The following is a 12738-nucleotide window of genomic DNA, read 5'->3' as shown; positions in this document are numbered from 1 at the left end:
TCCACCCTGCTCCCTGCTTTTAAAAGGAAAACTGATGAATTTAAGTCAAACCACAGGTCTTTAAACCAAAATAAAGGGACACAGGATAGTGAAGACAAAACACCATTTTTAGTTTGTTTGGTGGGTTTGGGGGTTTTTTTGTCCTAAAAAAAAAAAAAAAAAAATTAGTCCCCTTCTAATAAGAGTTTCCATACAGCTTACCTAACACCTTCACAAGGACACAGAACACAGCAGGAGGGAGAACACAGCACCGCAGTTCCAAACTTTCACGTACAAAACAGAACTACCATCACAGATACAGTATGACCAGGTTTCCCCACAGAAAGGGACGAGTCCCAACACACAAACGAAACAGAACGACCTATTTGAACAAAACCAAGATGGAAGATGTGGTCGGGCTGGGGTGGAGAAGGAAGTGCTAACTCCTTGTACTACAAGGAAGGAATGAGATTCCTTTATTAAAAAGCAAGACAAGAAAGCAAGCCCCCAAATGGATTTTTGATGCTGAAACTCTGTCATAAGCTGCTGGTAACAGTAAATTTTATATATATATATATATATATATATATATATATATATATATATATATATATATATATATTCATATACTCATATATGTATATTAAAAAAGGAAAAATAATCTATTTATAGAACAGTCAGTAGTCAGAGACATTTAGAAAAAAGTAAAAACAAGTCCTTTTTTCTTTTTTTTTAAAAATGGATTTACTAAAACAACTTTGTCACCCAGAGGTGCCCTAAGCCCGCGTCCTCTGATGAAGCCACGTGCTGTGCGACAGCATCTGCCGCGGGCCACGGTCAGAAACGGCCAGTCTTGGAAACCACAGCCAGTGGGGGCCGGGCTGCAAGGCAAGAGCTGTTATTTGCTGGTCTTGCTCGGGGCCACGCCTGAAGCCTGGTGGCACCTGGTGCACTTGTGAATGAAGGGTTCCCCGAAAAGCAGGCACCGCTGTGGCTCAGTAAAACATTCTGACTTGTCTTCTTTGCTACCGCAGAAGCCTGGATCCACGTACCTGCTCTTCTTTAAAATGCAGACCCAAGGCAGCAAGACTTCTCAAAGCCAAAAAAAGGCTGGCTCCTTGCCTTGAAATAAAATCTCTTCTTCCCAGAATCCAATCTAGTCAGACTTCTGAACTAGATGCCATCCTCCTCCTTAGGAAGATGAGGTGATCTGCCTCTCAACTGGGGTTCTCTTCTTGGTACAGACAAGCACACGGAGCGGAGGTCTACAGGCTGTGCCGCTTACCCACGGCCTCTAACAGGACTAGCTTCAGCCCTGGCCCTCTCCTAGCTGGATGTGTAGGGCGTCAAATGCCAGGGCAGAGCGGAAGGAAACTGCTACTCTACTCCTCTCCCACTGGCCTAACTAAGGAGATCCAAGTGATCCGCACCTCTGGATGGTGCTGGCTGCAAACCTCTAACGAGTACTGACTGGCCAGAAGCTGCATCCTACATGCCCTGCCAGCACACCAATGCATTAATGCCAACCAGCCACCCTAGAGCTCCAATGTCTGGCCTTAATGTGACAAGCAATCTCAGAGGAGACCCGAACGGAAACACGGGCTGCTGGACCAAAGCAGACACCCTCAGCACAGACGTGCTGACCGAGAACGCAGATCCCACGTCCATGCAAAGAGGAAGTCGGCTGGGAGGACTTGCTCAGAAGGCCATTCGTCTTTGGAAGCAACATTCTGAGTGGATCTAAACCACTCTACTGACTACGGTCTGTGTGTGGTCCGTTTTCCCCCATGTCCCAGACTAAGCCAGCATCTGCTAACTGGTCTCTTTAAGATCCTCCACTGGTAGTTTGTAGCCCATTATGAAAGGAGGAGGTGGCGCTGGACCTGGGCTATCTGGCCCCTGCTTCTTTGCACAGTTTGTGCAGATGTAATCTTCATTTTCAGCCATTTCTGGAGAGACACCCACACAAACTTGGTGAAACCACTCATCACAGCCACCATCACACTGCACCCAGTCTACCTGTTGGAGAGACAAGACCAGGGAATGTTTAGGTTACATACACAGTAAGCCTGGAACACAAGCAAACCAAAGAGCTCTCTTGGCTGAAATGGTAGCAAATGATTGGGATGCCCAGAGAGAGACCATGACTTCTTATGGGGTTATTTTTTAAAGGAAGAAGCTGGGCAGTTAATACCCCCAAATTATTTTTTCTATAATATGTCCACAAAATTAGGCCTCTTAGGTACTCCATTACCTCATAAATAAATACCTGGGGCTCCTTGTGAGGCAGAAACATGTTTGAGAAAATGTGACAAAAAAGGAACTTCTAATAGAGCAGCCAAGTAGTTTTAGCTAATATGAACAATTTCTAGGCTCTAAGAATGCAATTATCAATCAAGAAAAGAAGAGTACAACAATATGAAGGCAATCCTGCGTACTAGCTTTATTTCAAAGAGATAAGCCAAAGTACTAAGAGCATTAAATACCTTTTTAGAAAAGCAGTCACATAGGCCACTTTTTAAACTAATATTTTTTATTCTTCTCTTCTTCCGTTACAAATACAACTCCCTATAAAAAGTTAGCAAATATCAGAGGTCAAATCTTACAAATTAACCAATTAAAACAGTCAAAAGACACAGGTCAATAGATCACTCTGAGGTTTACAATTAAAGTCTGGGTAACTGACAGGTCAGCGGCAGATGCCAGGCAAGCTTTGACCCTTCAGAGAGCATCGTGATTACAGGAGGCTAGAAAAGGACTATTGTTTGGCGACTTCAAGCCTGGGGCCTACAGTTGTAACAGCGAGGTGATCTGGGGCTCTCCTATTTGGCAGCTGACTGGGGTAGTTTTTACAGCTATGCCGCGGTGGATTAGAAACTTTAATATAAAAGAGATACTTGCCCTTCTCTCCCCAGTACAAAAGTTGATAACTTCACTAGCAACGCTGAGGCCACGTACAACAATGAGCTTTGCCGGAAAACAGGGCAAAGTATGGAGTATGAAGGGATCAATTAAGGACTTCAGTACAGCTTAGGAGAAAGAACAGAGGAAGGAGGTTTGGGCTAGGGAAACGAGTCTCAGGAAAAGTGAGCAGTGTTCAAAATCAGTGTCCGTATACTCTATAAAACTTATCACAAGTGTGATACTCCTGTTAGTAGTTTCCAGGTTTTTAGTAAAGGGTGGGAGAAATCACTTGTCAAAATAATCTTTTTGCTTTCACTGTTCCTAGAGTTCTGGTGTAAAATTTGAGGCAAGTCATTTAATCTCCCTAAGGCTCCATTTCTCCATCTGTAAAATGGAGATCAAATCGTGCTCAAAGGATTATTCAGAGGATCAAGTAAAATAATGTCTGGCAAGACACCTGGTCCACAGCCTGGGACACTGAAGGCACTTTCTAAGATCACAGTCTCCTGGCTCTACTCACTATCCTACTTTGCACAAAACATTCTGCACCTTCAAGTAACTGCCTGCGGCACTACTTGCGTCGGAATCACCTGTTGCATCTGTTGAAAGTGTAGCTGAAACCCGTCCCAAACCTACAGACTCAGAATATCTTGGGGGACAAACCAGAATCCTGCACTGTGACCAGCTCCCAGGTAATTCTTAAATATTCTAAATTTGACCATCGCTGGCCCTATGTGATCCTGCTTTCTGTAAGTTCGGAGTGACTTAATTACTTCCTAACATAAATTTTGGTTTTGTTCTTCAATTGTCTGTGTGATATTTAGCTTCTGAAGTCTGTGCAGTGAAGAAAACAACTGATCTCAATGTCCCTGCTGTGGCAAACTGTCCTGGAGACAGAAAAGGGAGACAATGACTCAAAAATACAGATGCTACCAGCAGGTGAAGACTTATAAAGTGCTAATCTGACAGGGGGTGAGCTCAGCCCAACTGTCCAGCTATTTGGAGCTGGTCAGCGGAACCGGGAGAGCTGTGCTCCTCTGGGCCGCCCAGCCTGGAGGTGCCAGCCTGGTTATGACAATGCTGAGTCAACAGGTAACTTACTCCGGTCTCCAGTCAGCTAACCCAGTCCAGCCCCCACCGGGTAAGAGGGTTACCAATGCACCACTATTGGCTGCCGAGGAAAGCAGCCCTGTGTCTTTTAGAATCTAATTGTGCACTACACGCCCTGGCTTCTGGTCTCCCAAAATCACATCTACTGCTGTCTTTCAAATAAGGAAGACAACATTTCCTTCTGTGATTTTGGCTAGAGGTCCATTCCTAAGCCCAGCTCTCCCACCACCCCAAAAAAGTATGTAACTTTTCTTGAGATGCTATCCCAGTCTACATGTTACACGACAATTTACCCTAATAATCTAGCAGGGAAAAAATAGCCCTCTTGGACTTCCCTGGTGGTGCAGTGGTTAAGAATCCTCCTGCCAATGCAGGGGACATGGGTTCGAGCCCTGGTCCGGGAAGATCCCACGTGCCGCGGAGCAACTAAGCCCGTGCGCCACAACTACTGAGCCTGCGCTCTGGAGTCTGCGTGCCGCAACTACTGAAGCCCACGCACCTAGAGCCTGTGCTCCATAACACGAGAAGCCACCGCAATGAGAAGCCCGTGCACCGCAACGAAGAGTAGCCCCAGCTCGCCACAACTAGAGAAAGCCCACACGCAGCAACGAAGATCCAATGCAGCCAAAAATGAATAAATAAATAAAATTATTTTTTAAAAATAGCCCTCTTTACGAATATCTTCCTATCATGTTCATCTACTTACAATCAAAATCCAGTTCTACTTTTTGTCTGCAATGTCAACTGAATCTGCAGACTATGCAGTAGCCTGAACACTCAAGAACAAAGAATTTGGCTAACCGCGTAGTAAGTTCTAATAGTCATTTCCCCTTTGAGTACTTCTGGGAGACATATTATCAAATTAAAAAAAAGTAATTACTGAAAAACTTCACAGCAATGAGCTGTCCAGATATTAACTGATAAGACATTTAACTATAGTAAAAATAGCTTACTGGGTTTGGATGGGGGGAAATGTGTGCTTAAATGAGAAATATAATGTTAGTTTGGCATTTCATGTTTTGCTATATGGTTTCATATTTACACTGAAGAAAAAATATTTGGCACATGACATTTTGTTCATTTCTTAGCGCACATTACTGCACTGGGAAAAAAGGAAGCCTCGTGATTTAGTGACAGTCTTAGCTTAGTTACCCACCTGAGCTCTTCTTATTTTGGCATTCAATCTCTTTTGCACCGAAGTTTCTTGCAAAAGCCAGATTGCAAAATTAAAACAATTTAATCAAGTATGACATATGTTCACAAACCTCGTGTATGTTTTCTTGGTGATCTTAACAATACGTAACCAACCCTCCCAGTCCGCCCAAGATTAACAGGTTTCCCAAAACACAGGAATTGCGGTGCTAAAACCAGGAAAGTCGCAGGCAAGTTGGGACAGTTGGTTACCCTATCATAACATCACCAGTTTGTGTGTGTCTCTGCGTGTGTCTGTGTCTGTGTGTCTCTGTGTGCGTGACTCCTTCATTTAGGTAATCCAACCTTTGATTACCTATGCCAAAAGGAGATATGAATGATAAAGCCACTGATAACGCAAATACTTTTGCTGAGACAACTCTCTAAAAAAATCTTTTAAAGTCAGAGTGGCTGGGACTGCCCTGGTGGCGCAATGGTTAAGAATCCACCTTTCAATACAAGGGACACGGGTTTGAGCCCTGGTCCGGGAAGATCCCACATGCCGCGGAGCAACTAAGCCCGTGCGCCACAACTACTGAGCCTGCCCTCTAGAGCCCGTGAGCTACAACTACTGAGCCTGTGTGCCACAAATACTGAAGCCTGTGCACCTAGAGCCCATGCGCCACAATTACCGAGCCCACGCGCCACAACTACAGAAGCCTGCGTGCCTAGAGCCCACACACTACAACTACTGAAGCCTGTGCACCTAGAGCCCGTGCTCTGTAACGAGAAGCCAACCGCAATGAGAAGCCTGTGCACTGCAACGAAGAGCAGCCCCTGCTCACCACAACTAGAGAAAGCCCATGCACAGCAACGAAGACCCAACACAGCCAAAAATAAATAAATAAATTTATTTATTTATTTTTAAAAAAATCAGAGTGGCTAACAAATAGTAAAAGTGAGAGACAGAAGTTTATAAACATAGTTTCTCTTTATTTATCATGCCAAACTTCTTAGGGAGGTAGTAATGGGTAAGGAAAAAGCCCATAGTAAGAAGGTTAAAAAAAAGTAAAGGGAAAAAAAAATCTATTTTCGTAAGTAAGATTAAATATTTATTTTAATGCAGAAAAAATGTTAAATATTAGCTTGAAAGAATTTGCTCCTTCAAGTTAACTCGTTTTACTCTTGGTACCAATAAGACTGAATGAAAGTGGCAAAGTTCACGGAGAAAAAGATTCTGAACCTTAAAACTAATTTTTTGAAAATAGTTCATTATTATTTTAAAAATTAATTTCAACTTGAATTTGATAATGATGGAAGAGATCGTTTTGGTTTTTAAACCTTTTACATTTTCTGATAATCTTTTTCTTTTTTCTTTCTAAATCATCTTGAAATTGAAGCTAGGTACATTTAAGTAATCCTTCCAAGTTTTCTTAATCTGCACATTTTTAGGTAAAAATAATAGTAATTACTAGTTAGAATACAATTTACCTAAATATAAATGAACCCAAGAAGTTGTGTGGGTTTTTTGCTACATGATATTTAAAGAACACAGACTTCCTTAAAAAACATTCTTTTCTTGTCATCCTTTTGTTCTGAAGATGCATACCATGCATTAATTTGTTTTCCTTAGAGAAACACGATACTTCAAATTGAGAAAGTTGTAAAATTCTTTACCAAGTTTCTAAAGAAACACACCTTCCATTTAGTAAAACTGGTGTCAGAAACAGACTTGGAGAACCATAAAAATTGCAAAACAGAAATGACGGGCAAAATGTTTATAATCTGAAACAATCTGTTTAAAATTAAACACATTATAGAAATACATCATTCATAAGTTTCTTTCTTGTAGCTATTGACAGGTTAAGGCACACTTGCTCACCTGTGTATGTGTTCTGACAATTTTTGTACTAATCTTAACAAATTAATGTGTACAAATCTTTGTATGTTTTAAACAATAGACCATTTTCTCTAAATATTCAGCTATTATCTACTTTTGCTCCATCAAAATGTAGATGATAACTTTCCAGATTTTTTTTTTCTTGGCCACACCACGTGGCATGCAGGATCTTAGTTCCCCAGCCAGGGATTGAACCCAGGGCCCCTGCAGTGGAAGTGCTGTGGAGTCCTAACCACTGGACTTCCAGGGGATTCCCCTTTCTAGATTTTTTTTTTTTTTTTTTTTTTTAATACCTATAACGTTAGGAGCAAATCCCAGGGTTCATCTAAAGATAATGATCACATCTTAACACTTAAGTTGCATTTTTGGTTAACTAGTGCTTTCATATAGATGATCTCACCTTACTCCCTGATCATCCTGAGAGGAATCAGGACATGTGTTAACAATTTTATGGCAGATGAGAAAAAACCTGCCTGTAGTGTTTATATGCTACAGGAAAAGAACAGGGATAGTAGATGAACTGAACTGTATTTTAAATGCTGAACAGAGGAGAGGGGAGAGGTTATTAAGTGAAAAGGAGAAAAAAAGAGAAAGGTCCATGATGGATATAAATACTGTAGGAAGGATGACAGGAAAGCTTGAAAAAGAAACGTATCCTGTTGCCAGTCCTCCAACAGCCATACAATTAGTTAAAGGAGGAAGAAAAGGGAGAAGGTCCTGCGAACACCAAGCTGCTAATACTTCAGACCCAAGGAGAAACAGCTAACCTGTCATCAGCCTCTTTAATAAACAGATTCAGATGAGAATAAATTCAAATGAAAGATAAAAATAATACATGTGCACATAATGTATCTACCAAAATGCTTTAAAATATTTATAATACAGAAAAATACTTACGAAATTAATAAAGCAGATACAAAAGTGAATAGACAGTATGACATGATATAAAACAAACAATACAGGAAAAGAATTGGAAGGAAACACACTAAAATATTTACAGCTGTGGTCCTCAGAAAGCTGGACTATGGGATATGTATTTTACTATATATTTATTTTCCAAAAGTGAGTAGAAAATCTTTAATAAGTATAATTTAAATATGTGTCATTTCGTTTTGCACTGTGTTTTTGTACTCGCATCTCAGTTACCGGAGGGGTGGGGGTATTAGCGGAAAGCACCTGGTCTGGCAGCCAGGGTTCTACTTTTGGTTTTGCCACTAATGAGCTCTATGACTTTGATCACATCATTTATCTTCACTCAGTCCTGGCTTCATCATTTGTGAAATTAAGAGGCTGGACAAGGTGACCTCTTCAAGCTCTAACAAGTATTTAAGTGAGGAGGAAAGTAAGGGAATAGTGATGCAGCTGTGTTTAATCTGTTTATATATTCAAATTGAGGAGCTATTAAAATTCTAAATATCAAGTGGTGTAAGGAGATAATAAAATTAAAACCATGAATTTACTAATAAATCTTGATGGGAACACTGTAATAGATACCTTCAGCCATTTAATGAACCAGGATTTTTCATAAAGTCCATCCGTCCTTCTCAGAAGTTTATAACATCAATTATTACCTTAAGAAAGACCATCATATCATTGCTAATATTTAAACTTGAGGGCTGACATTTAAAAAATACCTTTAAAGGTCTTTATTTTTTGCAAGAGAGTGAAAACAATCATATTCTGTTTAGGAGAGTATACACAGGGCTGGGTGGGGATAAGACACAGACCAAAAGGGAAGATTTAACCCCCTAGTTTTAGGTCTTCAGAACTGATCTCAAGGCAATTTGCCACAGCTCTTAGGATACCGGCCCAGGACTTTTTGGGCCGCTGTGGCTAACTGACAAGATGTCTAGTCCCCCGAGGCACCCTGCAGGGAAGGGACACGACTGCTCTGAGGCCTGCTGTGCCCACGCACGAGACACGCCACTCGTGTGGTACCACACGGTTCCTCTCTGCTCGGTCAGGGCGATCACTGCGTATACGATTTCTACAACACATTTCTTCTACTAAGAGCCTCATAACTGAAAACGTTTCTAGAGACTGAAATAAACATGTGACGTCACAAGGCCAAACAGACCACCGCTACCTCAAACCCAGGTGTGCCCGGCCGCTGCTCCACGTCCCCGTGCACACTTGGCGGGTGCAGCTAGACTCACCTTGTCCTTGCAGGGCCTCTGGCAGTTCTGCGCGGCACACACAGCGTTCTCGTCATCAGACTCCTCCGCTCCTGACCAGTCATACTTGGAGGGGATGTCCAGCACCTTCTTCTCTCTCTTCTTCTCCGAGCTCTCCTTCACAAGTTCAACTTTGGCTGCAGCAGCCTTCTCCTTCTTTTTCTTCCTCTCTTCTTCTTTTGCTAGTTTCTTGGCCAGTTTGTTCAGCTCCTTTGATTTTTCCGCACTTAATTTTAATTTCTTCTTTTTAGGTTTATCCATTTTCTTTAGCTCCTTGGACTTCTGCTTTCCTTCGCCAAAAAGCTGTTCTTTTTCTAGCTTCCGTTTCCGTTTCTTCTCTGAAGAGTCCTTTCCTTTTATTTTTAATGGTTTCTCTTCCATGCTGTCATCCTTCAAAAGTACAAAAACAGAAACTATTTTAAAGCAAGACATTTAAAAACTGTTTTATTCTCTTACATGAGGTATCAGACAGGAAGTAGAATATGAGTTACTGGGGCTGGGGGGAGGAAAATGGGATTTATTATTTAATGGGTACAGAGTTTCTCTTAGGAATAATTTTAAAGTTCTGGAAATTGATAGTGGTAATAGTTGTATAATATTATAAATGTAATTAAAACAACTGAATTGTATACTTAAAAACAGTTGAAGTGATAAATTTTATGTTGTGTACATTATACCACAATAAATATCCTGAAGATATTTTAAGAAGGCAAATATAATATTCAAAGAAGAAAATAATGGCAAGCCCTAAATATCTGACTTATTTTTAGTTTATCAGAGGGGAAAAAAGGCCAAAAAAAGTGTCTGCATATATTAATATAGATAGTCTGTAGCACCTTTATGTAACTGAGATGAAAACATACAAAGAAGGCTAAATGTATACTAAATAATTATGTAATAACTCTTTGGGTCTCCACTTACCAGTACTAAAGTTCTTTATTAACTCAATAAATCCTTGGTGGTTAAGAAGTTATCAAAACTGTCAGCAAAACACAAGATTTTATCCATGATCTCATTACAAAGGGTATGTAGTGACTTTCACAAGAAAACAGTTGCTGTCACGAAGCAAAAACACTTGTCTTTTTTTTTTCAACTGTCTAATATTGTTGCTATTTATGTGCCAAGGTAGTAAATGTTAAAGATTTTAATAGTAAAAGTGTGTCTAGTAACAGAAAGAACAAGGGGTAAGGTAGAAAAAGAAATATTGAAAAACATAAGCTTGATAATTACTTAAGAAATATCACTTGAGAATTTATTTTCCCACAGATTTGATACTGGAATATCTTTGACAGGAACCTCAGAATCTGCAGATTCGTAAAGAGCACTCGGTCACAAGTGTCTTAAGTCTATCACATCTTGAATAAGATATTTAACTTCTCAACACTTTGTGTTTCATTATATGTACAATAAAGATCAGATGAGATAATGGATGTGAAGAAAACGCTCTGCGACTGGAAAATACTATCTAAGTTAGGCGCCCTCAATCTGACTTCCAAACCAAAGACAAACCACAGTGCACGAGGCGTATCTGCGTCAACTGCTGCTGACAGTGTACCTTCCGCCTCGTGGAAACAGTCACGGAAAAGAATAATGAAAAGGATACTGGAGTCTAATGCCAGAGAGAGAACCCAGGTCTCTTTTTACTGCACGTTTGACCTCAGGCAAGTTTCTACGTCTCTGAGCCTTACTTTCTTCACAGGTAGAATGAGCTAAATACTTGCCATGTCCATCCTTTCCCCCTCCCCCTCAGGATTATGCTAAGGATGAATGAGATCATGGATAGAACAACATGTATAAACTGTATAAATCAGAAACTGTGTGATTTATAATTGTATAAAAGTGTGTGAATTGTATAAATGTATGTGGACTCCCCCTCCCACCCAATCCACTTCTATTTAACCATTCCCTTGCTTCCTATTTCCAACCACTATACTGCCCCCTGCCTAACTTTTGGGCCTTTCACCAGTGTGAGTCTGGGCTAAGGAAGCTGTTCTCAACTTGTGAATTACGGTAACTCCCTTTCTTTTTGGCAAAAATGGCCTTTTTAAAAACCGAATATTATATAAAATCTCAATAAAGAAAACCACAAAGCAGCACTACTTTGGCTTAATGAGAAAGTAGGACAATCAGAGTACTACCCACCCAGCCACCCCTTGTGGCAATCTGTGGTATCTCCAAGGAACTTGGACATTCTAATTGGTTTTAAAACCACTGCAGGGCTTCCCTGGTGGCGCAGTGGTTGAGAATCTGCCTGCTAATGCCGGGGACATGGGTTTGAGCCCTGGTCTAGGAGGATCCCACATGCCACGGAGCAACTAGGCCCGTGAGCCACAACTACTGAGCCTGCGTGTCTGGAGCCTGTGCTCCACAACAAGAGAGGCCGTGATAGTGAGAGGCCCGCGCACCGCGATGAAGAGTGGCCCCCGCTTGCCACAACTAGAGAAAGCCCTCACACAGAAACGAAGACCCAACACAGCAAAAACAAATTAATTAATTAATAAACTCCTACCCCCAACATCTTAAAAAAAAAAAAAAAAAAAAAACCACTGTAAGTAAGCTTCAAATCCATACCTCCATGATATGCAGGAATCTGTCTTCAGAGGGTGGGTGTGTGGCCTGCAAAATCCGCCATATGTGTTGAGTCTCATCCAGAGACACCTCCAGGAGATCTCCAACCATCATAAGTTCTTCCAGCTGGGCTTTAGCTCCAGGCGATAACTCTAGCACCGGAGGCTCCAAACTACGGGGCACCAGAGGGCTCTTCCGAGGTTGTTTCCTTGGGGTGCTAGAACCTTTCCCCCAAAATATAAGACAAAAAAAAAAAAAAAAAAAGAAAACTATTGAAAAAACGTAATGTTTTGAAAGTAAATATTTAGAAGAATGGTCCCGCCTCCTCCAACATTTAATTTAGAAGTTTGGGTTCACTGCATCAGTATGAAAGTGAAAATAAAAATTTTTTAAATACAGAACAGAAAGACCTAGAATTCTAATGACCACTCTAAAAAATTGGTTTAGAGTAAAAAACCAGGATCCTTATTGATTCTTTACCTTGTGACTGGAGGGGAAGGGGAATGGGAGAGAATCTCCTACCCCATGCTCTCTCCATTTCAGAGAATACCAAAAGATTTAAGCATATAACTGCCCCATCTGAATAATATCTGCTTAACGAACAGCAATAATATGCTGTTCCATAAAATCCTGAATTTTACGTGAAGAGAGAAATACTCTCCTTTTTCCAGAGGTGTGACCTAAAGCAGTCTGACTTATTTTCACTAGGGACAAAGAAAGTGAACGTAATAGAGAAATTATTTACCAAGGGATGAAAAACTAACAAAGCTTTCCCAAACCAGAATGAATATTCTTAAAAAGCAGCAAGTTCCTCAACAACCAGTAATAAACAAATAGAGGATAAATAACGACCTATCAGGAATTTGATAAAAATAAAATGGGACTAGAATGGGACCAGATGGCCTCTGAAGTCCTTCTAATTAGGATTCAATAATTCTATGGAAATTTTCAGGTTAGGACCTAATGACAGAA

The 12738-nt window shown here is 40.8% G+C and overlaps 1 protein-coding gene across 1 annotated transcript in view; it reads right to left on the bottom strand.

Moving 5' to 3' along the window:
• Positions 1 to 713: 713 nt before the first annotated feature.
• KDM5A (lysine demethylase 5A) overlaps positions 714 to 12738 on the bottom strand; it is a 79814-nt gene continuing 67789 nt past the window's right edge. The window contains exons 26-28 of the mRNA XM_059081422.2: positions 11770 to 11990; positions 9181 to 9588; positions 714 to 1998 (exon numbers count right to left, since the gene is read on the bottom strand). Coding sequence (XP_058937405.1) covers positions 1792 to 1998; positions 9181 to 9588; positions 11770 to 11990 — 836 coding nt within the window. The 3' untranslated portion in view covers positions 714 to 1791. The remainder of the gene's footprint in view (positions 1999 to 9180; positions 9589 to 11769; positions 11991 to 12738) is intronic.

This window comes from Kogia breviceps, chromosome 12, assembly GCF_026419965.1.
Source record: "Kogia breviceps isolate mKogBre1 chromosome 12, mKogBre1 haplotype 1, whole genome shotgun sequence".
NCBI lineage: Eukaryota > Metazoa > Chordata > Mammalia > Artiodactyla > Physeteridae > Kogia > Kogia breviceps.
Note: the sequence above shows the minus strand (reverse complement) of the source record. Positions and strands in the feature narration are given on the sequence as shown.